At 37.0% G+C, this 14,638-nt stretch overlaps 1 protein-coding gene across 1 annotated transcript in view; it reads left to right on the top strand.

Moving 5' to 3' along the window:
* Positions 1 to 14,638, top strand: part of GNAT3 (G protein subunit alpha transducin 3) — a 46,332-nt gene that overhangs the window by 21,289 nt on the left and 10,405 nt on the right. Inside the window, exons 4-5 of the mRNA XM_006088719.1 lie at positions 6,341 to 6,498; positions 11,571 to 11,699. Of these exons, the coding sequence (XP_006088781.1) occupies positions 6,341 to 6,498; positions 11,571 to 11,699 (287 nt within the window). The remainder of the gene's footprint in view (positions 1 to 6,340; positions 6,499 to 11,570; positions 11,700 to 14,638) is intronic.

Below are 14,638 nucleotides of genomic sequence, written 5' to 3'. Positions count from 1 at the left end.
TTGTGAAAAAATAAGGGTCACAAAATAAGGGATTGGCCTCCCTTCAATTGCTGGAGCTTAGAGCAAAACCCACTTTTCCTGGCTTCTATTAGATTACTTCTTCCTATGCAAGGTATTTTGTAAAAATACTTGTAATAATTATTCTCTTTCTTCTAAGCAGTAATAATTACTGAAATAGGTGTTCTTTCTGCATTAATTTGAAAATAATTTACTGTTTTAATTTGCATGTGTAATATTCCATATAGTTGCATCACTGAAATTGGAAATCACAACCTTGCCTATTGCTACTTATTTAAATACTAGGGGCCCAGTGCACGAATTTGTGTACCTTGAAAGGAACTGTGGGCCAAGAGGTTGTGGTGGGCACACAGCCCCTCCTGCCACGGCCCCCAGCCCCCTGTCTACTGGCATCCCCACTCCCACTGCCACCGCTCCCATGTACTGTTGTGGCACCAGCCCTGCTCACATCTGCTGACTGAGTGGAGCGATTGGGGCCAGCGCCAGCAGCAAGTGTGAGCATGGCTGGCTCCAGCAGCGGGTGTGAGCGGCGGCTGCTGCTTCAATCACCCTTCAGGACCAGGGGGAGGTGGAGAAGCCCTCAGGGGTGATCAGGGCCAGCAGCCATCACTCACACCCGCTGACGGCACCGAGTGATTGGGGCCAGTGCTGGGTGCTGGCAGTGGATGTGAGCTCCAGGCAGGACCACAGCATGCAGGAACAAAGAATTTTCAATAACCACCAGAGGCTCACCCCGATGACAGCGACCAGTGCTCTGCCTTGGTCTGGCGCCCCCGCTCACTTGCTCCACCATCCCGCCACGGCTAACCCCTGCCATGTTCTGCGCTCGCCCCCTGGTGGTTACGTCATAGCGACTGGTTGTTTGGTTGTTCTGCTGTTTGGTCTATTTGCATATTAGAGTTTTATACAGAGAGATATTGTGTGCTTCATATAGCCCAGTGTTTGCAAAGAGGTAATTCCAGCAATCACTAAAGACCTGAAATCTGTTGGTTAAAAGTCTTAATGATCTGGTATTCAGGTAGAGTGAAGATAATAGATTCTGTACATTTCTGCCATTATTGCTAACTGAAAAATAAAGGAAGTGTAATTTATTCAAAATGTGCATTGAATGGGAAAAAAAACAGATTAATTTAAGCAGCACTAAGCAACTGGCACAACTTCTCAGGAGTAACTATGTTCTCAAGTATCAAGTATCACCATTGTCAGGCACTACACAGCTCATATTTTTATTTAAACTAACATAAATGATAGCGGTTTCAATCACAATCTTTAGTATTTGATTTTAGGATTAATGCATTTTATGCATCTCACTTAAACTGTGTATTCAACTGTGTAATTGCTAAGCACTTTACCAATGTGTACAATTCAGAGTTCTGATTTCCTACAGCTTTCTCTTTATCTTTTTATTTGTTTATTTATGCCAGGTTATATATTCTTACATAGCCATTGTACATTATCACACAGATTGCCATTCAAAGAGGAAAAGAGTCTTAATCAAAAATTTACATGAGTTTCTTGGTTACTGGTTCCTTAAGTTTAGACCAGTTACTTACTGTCTCTAATTTCAGCTCCCTTACCCACAAAATATTAGTGCTTTCCTTACTGAATTATAATGACTATTGTGAAATGGAGAAACATAAGATATACATTTAAATACCAAGTATTTCAAAATGTAAGCTCCCAGTAAATATTAGATATAGTTACTTTTTAGTAATCACTTTGAATATAGGCAAATTAAAATGTATTATTTTATTCTGCACATCTAACATGTACCTGGGTTGCAGGCCCCGATGCATGTGGGAGCCAACCAGTTGATGTGTCTCTCACATTGATGTATTTCTCCCCCTCCCTTCCACTCTAAAAATCAATGAAAAAAATATCCTCGAGTGAGGATTAACAAAAAAGAAAAGAAAAGAAAAGAGAAAGGGGGCTTGTTCTTGTTTTGGTTTAATATCTAATAGACTGACTTTAGGAATATAGAACTTGTAAAGAGAATAAAGCTGAAGAAACAAGACAGGGCAGAATAAAGGCATTTAATAAATTTCCATTTACCCTTTATGAATATTACTAGTGACCCAGTGCACAATATCATATGCAATAGGCCACCCACTGCTTCTGTGGGAGCTGGCGGGAGCCGCAGTGCGCCTGAGAGCACTGGTGAGAGGGAGCCGTGCCACTTCCATGGGAGGTGGGAGGGATCTGCGCCGATTCTGCAGGATCAGAGGTGGGGAGGATGGACCTAGAGGTACTCCATGCGTGCCCAGCCTGTTGAACGGTCATTACTGTGATGCCGTAACAGACAATTTGCATATTACGGCTCTCTCTCTCTCTCTCTCTCTCTCTCTCTCTCTCTATATATATATATATATATATATGGCGGTGAGTGTGTGGGTGTGTGTATATATATATATATATACATACATGTAAAATATTCTACTTTAGAACTTCTGAAACATCCAATAAACCAGCATAAAAGAATGTTAAAGTTATAACACTTTTATCACACAATCTGGGTGTTTTTGAAACTATTTTTGACATAGCACCCTGCAAAGTGAACCCTACAATCTGAACCAAAGAACATATAATCCTGAAGATGGTCTATGATACAAGTTCTGAGATCAAATAAGTCTGGGATACTTACATACTATTACAACTTCTTGGAAATTTGCAAACAATATTAGTTATCAAAGACTCTAAAAATCTGAAGCAACAAGCTTGGCATTTTTAAATAGGTATTTTCCCAAATAACTAAATTATGATATATTTTCCTTCATTTGATAGATATATTTTTTTCAATCTTGGAATTATGAATCTAGGGTTCAGAATGCATATTCATGTGGTTCTAGGACCATCTCAAGTCCCTAATATTGATGAGGAAGTTCTGGGTAACCTGTACAGAAAATATATATTTTGCTTTCTAAGCAATAATCCCAAAACTATGCAACCTTGAATTGGCCATTCTAGAACCACCATAATTTCCATGCCTTTCCAAATAAATTATAAAGAAATAAAATTTCTTCAGGATGCCACTCATTCCCACTTGGGACTATAGAAAAAAAAATGTGGGAAATTATTGGAGGTTCCATTAAAGTTTCCCTACAAGTGTGGTCTGAGATAATTAATATATTTATTTTATCGATTCATTCATTCAACAATACTTCAGAGGCATGAACTATGTATTAGATTCTCTTCCCAGTCTTAAGGATGTAGAAGTGAACAAAATAATGAAATCTCTGCCTTCAAGTGCTTAAAGATACAGAATAAAGACATGTACTATATAAGTACTAATAAGTACTATGAAAAAAATCAAGGAGGGCAAGGGGCTAGAGAGTAATAGAAAAAGGATGGCCATGGATGGCACGCATGAGGGGATGGTGTTTGGAAAGAGACCGAATGAAGCAGGAAGTGGGCAATAAGGAAGACATGAAATGGGGGCTTGGTGAGTTCAAGAAAGAGGAAGGAGTCCTGTAGTTCTTGAGGAAATGAGGAAAGGGAGAGAGGGTGAGAGGAGGAAAGAGAGAAATAAGTATAAAAAGAAAGGCATGAGTCAAAAATGTAGAGTCGTGTGAGCAATAATAGGAGATTTGAAAATACTGAAGTTTTGAAAACATGGGAGTAAGATAAGCAGTAGGAGTTCAGTTTTCAATCAATTTGGATGTTCTGTAAAAGACAAGTTCTCATTAATACCTGTGTTATATATTTTAAAAATTCAAATTTGTTTGGTGGACCCAAGCCCTTAAACACATGAATTTTGATTCTTTAAATTACCATGTTAGCCCTTTAGCAACTGAGGAATAACTTCAAGAATGGAAATGCAGTATGTCCAATAAGACATTACTTATGTGATTTAAAAAGACAGCAAAAAAAAATTCTGTATATTGATTCTTAACTCAGTCCTCACATTTGAGTCACTGGAGAAATTCCTTAAAATACCGTTGCAGAAATTGACATCAGAGATTCTGGATCATCTTGTTTGTGTTGAGGTCCTGGTATCAATATTTTTAAGAAGTGCTCTATGGGCTTATAATGTACAGCCTGGTTTAAAAATCACCTCCATCAACTTCAGTTATGAATGCAATAAAATAAAAAAACTAAATATCTCAAAATACAAAAGCCAAACTGATAGGATTGCTCGCTCTTGGGGGAGGTAGTAGGATTGATGTATTGGTCAAACATTTAAATGCTCAAGGTGAGACTATGTTCATGATATCTATACAAACAAAGCATATTTAAATTAAAATGGAAAATTTTAAAGAGAAATGAAAGAGTTTATTAGCATGGTTTAAAAAGGTACTAGAGGCCCGGTGCACAAATTCGTGCATCAGTGGGGTCCCTCGGCCTGGCCTGTGGGATCAGGCCAAAACTGGCTCTCCAACACCCCCTGAGGAGTCCCAGATTGTGAGAGGATGCAGGCCAGGCTGAGGGACCCCATTGGTGCACAATCAGGGCTGGGGAGGGACACAGGAGGATGGCCAGCCAGGGAGAGGCTGCAGGAGGGCTCCAGGGCATATCCAGCCCATCTCACTCAGTTCCAATAGGCCAGACCCCAGCAGCAAGCTAACCTACCAGTCGGAGCATCTGCCCCTCAGTGGTCCGTGCACGTCATAGTGAGCGGTTGAGCAGCCTTAGCATATCATTAGCATATTACACTTTGCTTGGTTGAATGGATTATCAGACTACTGGACACTTAGCATATTAGGCTTTTATTATCGGATGCTAACAAGGCATGTAGTTTTTCCCCTGTATGGACAAAACTGTTTGAGCAACTGTCTCATTGCATCATTTCTTCTAAATGGCATTTTAATAGTGGAAAGAGGCAAATGAGATAATGTCAGCAAAAGTGGCTGCATCATATTTTATTGGCTTTGCAGTTCTCTCTCATAGCCAAATAATCAGGAAGAAGTATTTAAAACTTACCCAATGCTGATGCAAGAAAATGGGGTTTAAAAATGTTGGCCTAATGGTCATTTGATCAGTTTGGTTTGGCAATAAAATCTCAATGTGAAGAAAGACAAAAATAAGGCTTTTAATCTTAAGAGAGCCTCTCTCTAACATTGAGAAACATACCCTTATATTTCTCAGCAGATTTTTAATAAAACAGTGAAATAAATTGGCATCAATTTACAATAAGAACAATAAATTAAATTGTATCAGAAAACCAGCAAGTTCTTATTGGACATACTCCTAACATTTCACAAAATATATTTGGGTTTGACTCTTCTTCTTCTTCTTTTTTTTTTTTTTTGACTCTTCTTCTGATGCTTATTTTCTTTATTGGCTCATCAAATTAAGCACTGACTCTTAGATTCCTCATTTGTAAAATGGGAAAAAATATAGTGTCTATGTGACTGTTTGTGAGGATTGTGTGAGATATTACATGTGCTGTCTTGGAGCATAAGAATATGTACAGGAAAGAGTAAGAGCTTTGGAATCAGACAAGGAGAATATGAGCCCAGACTTCATTTGCCTGGTCTATATTGGTCAACAATTATTGTGAAATTCAAATTCTTATTCTTAAAATATTTTTGTTACAAAACAGACTTGATAGTTAGTTTAGGTAAACTGTGGACTGTATTATTTACTCAGTGTACTTTTATATCTGCCCTTGTCAACTCCAAATATTCTATCAGGACTAACACAATTTTTGCTTTCTTCTCTATTTTCCTCTTTTTTTTTCATTGTCTTAACTCTGCCCTATTAATTTGCCCCCAAAGGCATGCAATTAACAGCACTACATTGGACGTTCAAAATTTTGAGTATATTTAAATGTTTACCATTAGTAATATGATTACAAAGAGGTACATGATGGCAAATAATATTGTATATCAATTTTTAAGTATGATTTTAGAATACTGAGTTTTATTTTCCATTTCTCTAATTCTTATTTGATATTTTTATTTCCTAGGGAAAAAATGTGGCCATTATCAAAGGAATACTATGTGCCAATTTAGATCAGATCCATTACCTTTTTATGAGCATTTGACCATCTGAGAGCTCGATGGACTTATACTAAGCTATTGTTATCCCTTTTTACATCATAATCAAAACAATGATTTATAGCAAAATATATAACAAAATATCCTATCTTTTTATTATAATACTTAAATCTATTAATTTTTGCAATGGAGAACTCTTTTGGGTATTAGCCAGTGATCATAAGGCACTTTAGATATATTGTTTACATGTTCAATGGAATTATTACCTAAAGAAATAATATAAAATCATCCAAAATCATCCAGTTTAAATGTTCTATTTTAAAAAAAGAATATGTGATTTCAAACAATGACACATTTTTATTCTTTTCATAAAAACATTGCCATAGGAAGACCAAAGACAACTTTATGCGATGGCAAGTACCCTAGAAGATGGGGGAATGACGCGGGACCTGGCGGAGGTAATTAAACGGCTGTGGAGAGATCCGGGGACTCAGGCCTGCTTTGAAAGGTCAGCTGAGTATCAGCTCAACGATTCAGCGGCTTAGTAAGTGAACACTTTTCTACAGGAATTGCACTGGAAATATTTACAATTAAGAATTATAACTGTATATTCTGCACTCATACTCACAAATAAGAAAAATAAATGGCTTTTCTATTTATTATACTAAAATAAAAAGTCATTCAAGAGAAATAAAAAAGATCAAAATGATGTAAATGAGATGCAAAAAAATATAACCAGGGGAGCATCCTATATAATAAATCCCTAATATGCAAATCAACCGAACAGCAGAATGATTGGTTGCTATGACGTGCCCTGACCACCAGGGGCAGACACTCAATGCAGGAGCTGCCCCCTGGTGGTCAGTGCACTCCCACAGGGGAGCGCCGCACAGCCAGAAGCCGGGCTCACCACGGGTGAGCACAGTGCTAAGGAGCAGAGAGCTGAGGGGTAAGAAACAGCAAGCAGGTGGGCGGTAAGAAGTGAGGGGTCCTGGACTGCGAGAGGGCACAGGCCAGGCTGAAAGACCCCTCCCCCCCCCCCCACCCTCAGTGCACGAATGTCATGCACCGGTCCTCTAGTTTTAAATAACTAATTTTGAAATTATTTTCCTGAGAAGATCTATATGTTTTAAATATGTTTTCAAGACCAGCCAGTGTGGCTCAGTGGTTGAGTGTGGACCTATGAACCAGGAGGTCACTGTTGGATTCCAGGTCAGGGCACATGCCTTATTATACTTGTAGCATTTGCAGCTACCAAGATTATTCACTGATAGTGGCAAGCAGAAATTTAGGGGGGGGGAGAAAGCTCAGTTCCTTTAAGAAAGCATTTAATCTCTGAACTACCCTAAAACTGCTCTATAACTGGATTACTGATGTTATGTAAGATTAAAGAAAAAAATCCTTGTGCCCTAGCCTGTTTGGCTCAGTGGATAGAACATTGGCCTGAGGACTGAAAAGTTCCGGGTTCGATTTTGGTAAGGGGCACATGCCCGGATTGTGGGCTTAATCCCCAGTGGGGGCGTGTAGGAGGCAGTCCATCAATGGTTCTCTTTCATCATTTATGTTTCTATCTTTCTATCCTTCTCCCTTTCTCTCTGAAATCAATAAAAATATATATTTTTTAAAAAGACAATTGAGTACTAATTCATTAATAAATAGCTAGCGAGCTAGCTAGCTATCTTGATAGATAGATATGTTCTCTCCAAACTAAAAGTAATTAGTTATTTGCATCGTGCTCAACATAAACACAGCATGGTGACATGCACACTAAGGTTGGGCTATTCATTTCATCTCTATTCATGTTATTGAAGTCATGGTCTAAGGTAATCAGATTAATGAGACATGCTTTGATTCGAAGAGTTCTAGAAAAAGTAGTGTATTGATATCCACAACACTGGTACATTGTGGAATTCTTGTTTGAGTCTCAAGAAAGACTATATAATTTTCATAGCTCTCATCCAGTTTGCAGTTATCAGCAACAAGGAAATTAGGAAGTTGTGACACTATTTATAATTGCATTATCAAAATGATTTTAGGTTTCCATTTTAGTAATTGGTTCTTATCCCATGGTCACATGCCTACAAGTATGTGTGTGCATGTATGTAAATATAGTTTCATTACATATTCTATATTTTTGTCTATGCATATTAATATGTAAAAGATATAAATACAGTCTTTTTGATGACCCCCAAACACAACATGCCTTGCGTAAGGAAAAAAACAACAACAGTAATGTGAAAGTGAAACAAATTAAAGATTATTTGAGGACAGAACAATAAAACTTGCATGATCTTCAGATTTTTGATCATGATGGGCAGAAGGATTATGGAGAGAGAAAGAAACATAAATTCTAGGAAAAGATCAGTCTTCTGTGATTATTCATTTATGTTCATTTTAAATCCCAAACCCAATGGGTGCATTGTCCTTTACAAACTCTTGTCTCACTGATGAAGTAGAGAATGAATATCATCTTATGATTATATAAGCTTATATAACTGCTTTTATAAGTTTCCCAGTACATATTCACATTTTAATACTAAGAGGGTTGTCGGTAGTATAGAAAAATATTGCTTTTTTATATGAATCATTGATAAAAAGCAGTCAAAATTAATAAGAAACTGAAATATGGAATATTTTCATTAAAAATTAGTTAGCAAAGTTCAAAATGGGAGGAAGGGAAAGTTAGATAGATAAATAAATGATAGAAAGCTGTTACTAGTTTTAGATACACATTATTGTTTAATATAATTTTCCCTTAAAATGTATTTATAATTATATTGTCGTATGTTTACCAAGTTCTTTGCTCTTGAATAGCAAAAAGTATGTATATATCATAGACAAAATGGGCAGACAAAATGACATTTTATTGTATTTTCTAGTTTTTTTCTTTATTTTGACACATAAAATGTGTTTTGTACTGGGACTATCACAATATGGATTCATATTAAGGGCAATGTATCTGTTCTTCAAGCTAAACACGTGTACACAATATCTACTTGCAGTAGAATAACAACAGGAAAGTTGATTCCACCCACATAATACACCCCATGTCTAAAAATGATTTCAGATAAAATCAAGAGAAATTAAATATTAACATTTTTGTTCTTAGGGATCCTTTAAAGAATGATTGAGTAAAAACTGGCTAAGAAAAATAGCTGAATGGCTCTTGTTTTCTTCCAAAAATTAACAGATTTTCCTAAAATACTGAATGACATTCAATTTTTAAAACTAGTTAATATAATATCAAATCAGTACCATATTCATGTATATTTCAGAATCATTATATAAAGCAATGGTCTCTTTCTCTTCCTCTCCCTCCCCTTTCTTCTTTTTTTTCCTTTCCTCTTCTCTTTACTTCCTCCCTCCCTCCCCCCTCCTCTCTCCCTCCCTCTCCCTCTCTCCTTTCCTTCCTCCCTCCCTTCTTTTCTTCCTTCCTTTCTCTATCTGTCTTTTTTTGTGTGTGTGAGAGATATTTGTTATCCTCTCAAACATAGATACCCTTCAAGATGAAGCTAACAGAGATGAGTCCTAAGCAGTGCAAGGAAAAAGAATACTGTTTGTTGGCAGCATAGCACCTCCCCATCACTACTAGCACACTGATGGAAAAGCATCGTGACAGTGGCAAACAAGGGAAATATTTTCATTAATATTTGATGATTTACTCATTGAGACTATCTAGTGTGTTATTGAAATTGCATATGTTTTAAGATTTAACATAGACTTGACCAGAAAAAAATGGTATTTTTACATGATTAAAAAATTAGATATTTTTAAGTGATTTGTCTTATATATATTTAGGGCCTGTGGTTTGGTTTAAGATTTAGTCTACAGGGTTGAGCACCCAAATCATATATTTGTTTATAAAAACAAACATTTTAAATGCAAATCTGTCACTCTGCTAATGCTTCTGCTTTGCTTGAAATGATTTATATATACAAATAAAGTACATTAAAATGTGACTACCAAAACATTCATTTGCCTATTATTAAAATAAATTAAATATCTATCATAGCAGGTATGTTTCTGTTTTGTTTCATTTTGTTTTTGCTTCTGCATGAATCAGTTGACCAATAATATACCTACCACCGATGTAGAATTTGTCCATAAAAAATGCACAAAGAAACTTGATTCACAAAATAGAAAATAGGTAAGCTAGAAAAATATTCCAATACTTCCTTCTGACATATTTATATCTTTATTTTTCCTCATTTTTAAAGATAAATTAAACTCTGTTAGAATAAAACAGAGTGACATATTTTCACATTATTACATATATGTATTTCTGAATTGTGATTGTCTATTTGTCTTTGGTGAATTTTTGCCAATTCTAAGTTTATTTCCGCTTAAAAGGAGAAAGATCCTTCAAGAATAAATTATCCATATTGCTGTTGGATTTACTTTTTTAACCAGTGATAAATAGCTTTGCTTTTTTAAGGCATTGTGCTAGATGCTAAGACATAAACAGGTCCTCAACTTAGTCCCTGGAAATTTCAACTTTTAAATGATTAATATTCAAGTGGATCCTACCTCTCAAATTTTATCTGAATGGATGAAAACCCATCATGATCTTTCTACTTAAGCCATACGTGTAAACTTGGTTCATTATTCTGAACAATTTTATCATAAAAACCTTACTGGTCTATTGCTACCTCTAACATTTTTCCGGAAATAGCCATATTTCTAAGCTACTAAAACCTTAGTATCAAAAATCTAGAACAGTGATTTTCAACTGCTTTTAAAGCAATAAAACACTGTTTTAGGATCTGGTTTCAAGGATGAAGCTAAGAGTAGTTCCTTTCCTCTAATCTAACAGATTCGTCTTATAGAGCACTGGGCTTAGTCAGACTCCTTCCTGCCTTTCAGCACTCCTAGACACCGTGAGCAGAAAGAGAATAGAATCATCCTGGTAATAGCAGGGTTTTAAAAGTGGCCTCCAGAGAAGAGTGTGACACACTGATGCCCTGAGGGAAGAGTGGAGGAAGTAGAAGTGGGCGCAGTGTGTAGGTTCAGCTTTCTGTCCCCAGGAGTGCTACTGGCTCAGGGGTGGGTCAGCAATTTCGTGAATGAGTTCCACGGCGGACAAGCAAGAAAGTCAAACATCTCTTCTTTTATTGGACTAAGTGGATACAGTCATGGAACTTAGTGAAATTTGTTCAGAATCCTAAGCTAGAAAAATCCATGGAAAACAACACAACAACTTTCAAATCATGATGTTAAAATCAATCACTCTTAAAATTCAGTGTCTAAATTTTGAGACTAGTCTAGTGATCACAATTACAAGGTGACCTTTTTGGATGATGTAAATCTAATAAAGAGAACTTTCCTCTTAAATGTCTATCTACACACCAGCAAGTATATCACATACACCTTATAAAATACAAGCAAAGGCAACATTTATCTATCCACTTTTAAAAGTGTCCCTACCCCCACAGGTCAGCTGTGTACCACACTCAGTGCAATGCAACATCCTTGCCACCAAGCTCTTATCATTCTGATGAGCCGAGTTTGAAAACCACCAATCTGGATTTTTATAAGTTGAATGGACTCTAAACAACAATAAAAAATCATTTACAAAATTAAAGATATATGCTATTTTGTTTTGTTTGTTTTTATTAGCTACCTTAATGATTTGGACAGAATAACAGCTCCTGGATATGTCCCAAATGAGCAAGATGTTCTACATTCTCGAGTGAAAACAACGGGAATCATTGAAACTCAATTCTCCTTTAAAGACCTGCATTTCAGGTATAAGCAAATATATTTTTAACTATTAATAAAAGACATGTCATGCTCAATATTTCTGCACAGAGAAAAGCTCTAATTCATGTTCAAGTGCAGTGACTCCTTGGGAATGCTCGTAGGCCTAGTTTACTTTCTTTTCCGCTGTCCTTGCCTGCCCGCCTATAGCTTCACACATGAACCCTCATGCTGAGCTCCATCCTTCCCTCTGAGAGCAGGTGGGAGCTAGAATTTACTTTCCTCATACTTGAAATTGATATCCCACTTAAAAAAGAAAATATATTTAAATAACATTTAAGCAACAGGTGCTGGAGGTCCTATTTCCTTTGCCTTCCAACCCTCCCATTTGCTTGAAGTACTCTTATGAATTTACTTCCTTAATTTAAAAATGCAAATAACTGAAAAGAGAATTATTTGAATATGATGCTATTTACTGGAATAGCAAGGCCTACTTTATAAGTACGGTTTGGTTATGAAAACGATCCCATTCGTTTCATTGTCATTGCATTATCAAGACCATCTTAGAAATTCTATTGCAATTGGACTTGAGCTACCAAAGGAAAACACTTCTATGATAGCAAGAAATAAAAATCCGTATTGTGGAGGTAGAAAGGGTCCCTTGAAACTTAAGCACCTCTCCCTACCAATTGTGGATAAGGTGAAAGATTAAGCATTAAAACCAGGTTCTATATGTATCCTTTAGTAATGAAAAAAAGTCAGTAAAGTATAATTAATAAAGTAATTCATGCATGCAGTAATAAGAATATTTTTGAAAAGTAGAAAAACTAGAAAAAAGGGTGACATTAATTATTTGTATTAACTTGTGGGGGAAATTCATTTTAGTGGGAAAATATTTTAAGGCATTTTAAGTATTAAAATTGGTAATACACAATATCTAATTACAATAGTTATTACAGGATAATTTACAAGTTAGTGTGGAAGAAAGCTCTTCAAAATGTATCCCTAAATCTCAGGCCCACAAATAGTTAATTTTCTGAAAGGTGAGTGAAAGAGCAAACCAGGGTAAAAGGTCTGCAAAGACTGGGATTGACATCCCCTGTCGGTTAAGTGGTAAGCAAAGCTTATCTGCAGTCCTGTCATCACTATGGAGCATTTCCTCTTTGGCAACTACTTTCTCCAGTCTCCTGATCTGTGCTCTAGTTTCTGGGGTTTTCCTTTGGGAGCTCAACTCCAATTGCTCTGTCCTCTGCCTGCCTGAGGTCTCGCAAAGCATTTCTGGCACACTTGCCTTTTCTTTCTTACTCTCCTCCCTCCTCTCCACATTTCTCACTGAAACACAAAAGGTAGGTATAAGCCTTGAGTCTATTCCTTCCAAGTTTCCACCCCCAGGCTCTCCATTAAAGAACAGCGTTTGTTGAGGAACAAAGGCCCCTTTTCTTTACTTGTCTAATGAGTTTATTGTAAAGTCCCAGCAGAAAGTTATCACTTGATGTTAGCATGTCTTACATAAGCGAATAAAATTCCCCAGATCCTAGATTGTCTGGTTCATAAGTCAGTTATGAAAATTAATGTCACATATCAAACACCTAGAAGTTCGCAACCCTGGTCATTCTCAGAAATCCTGGTCTGTTACTATCTTCTCAGAAATAGGCAGGCACCATCATAAATTATATTTTTTTATAAATAGCTGTTCGTTCAACATTCAAGGCACAGAGCCTCTGTACTTGCTGTTCTCTTTGCTTAAATGTTCTGACCTTGGATGTCAGCAAGGACTGGCTCCTTCTTAAGTCCTCGAATCAAATGCTATCTCCTCAGCGAGCCTTGACCATCCTATTAATCATCCTTGCATATCCCTGCCACTACTACACTCAGCAGTATGCTGGTAAATGTATAAGAACAAGTTCTCGGGGGCAGGGAGACGGGGAAGGCTTATCTGTGGCCCTTTATTATTTCCTTGGTGTAAATAACCTGACAACGTCCAATTTCAACTGACCAACATGTTGTCACTCATGTACAGTTGGGAAGAATTGCAAAGAAACAGCACTTACTAGCTACACCAATGTGAGCCGGCATCCTATCATTGATATATTAAAGTACATTTTTTTCTTTTGAAAAACCAATATATGAAATTGTTTCTTTATCAGTTCACTCTTTCTGTTTCTGTTTCTGCCTCATACACTCTGAGTTCTAGGAGGCCAAGGGCCGTGTCTGTTTATAGCTCTGTCTTCTGTGATTATTAGCATGGCTAGCACAGAGTGAACACACAGTCAATTCCTGCTAGATGAATACAAGTACTAGTTCAAACACTCTATGTACATTATCTTTACACCCTCACTGTAATATAACCAGCTGGACATTGCAATCCTTATGTAGAATCAAGACCCAAGAAATGGAAGCTACTAGTAAGCCCAGCCTGCGTTACTCAGTGGTTGAGCATTGACCTATAAACCAGGAAGTCACAGTTTGATTCCCGGTCAGGATACATGCCCCGTTGCAGGCTCGATACCCCAGTAGGGGGCAAGCAGGAGACAGCCGATCAATGATTCTCTCTCATCATTGATGTTTATATATCTCTCTCTCCCTCTCCCTTCCTCTCTGAAATCTCTCTCTCTCTCTCTCTCTCTCTCTCTCTCTCTGTCTCTCTCTCTCTCTCTCTCTCTCTCTCTCTCTATATATATATATATATATATATATAAATGGAAGCTAAAACTAGGTGAAAGATTTCCCCAAGATCATATATAGAAGTACTAGAAATGTGATTAGCATGCACACACTTCTAATTTCAATGACTGCACTTCTTACACTGCATATCACTGATGGGCTATGGATAAATTGGGATGGAAACTATTCTTTTTCTATAATGCATCTGGCATGTGCTTCTTCTAGTATTGTTTGTCATTCATAAGTCCCTTCAGAGAGAAGAGGAAAGGGGAATAAAATCAAATGACAGCCTGTTGGGAGATATCTCTGAGCTGGCAGGCCCC

This window comes from Myotis lucifugus, unplaced genomic scaffold (assembly GCF_000147115.1).
Source record: "Myotis lucifugus unplaced genomic scaffold, Myoluc2.0 scaffold_52, whole genome shotgun sequence".
NCBI classification, from domain to species: Eukaryota; Metazoa; Chordata; class Mammalia; order Chiroptera; family Vespertilionidae; genus Myotis; species Myotis lucifugus.
This window is presented reverse-complemented; position numbering and strand designations above follow the sequence as displayed.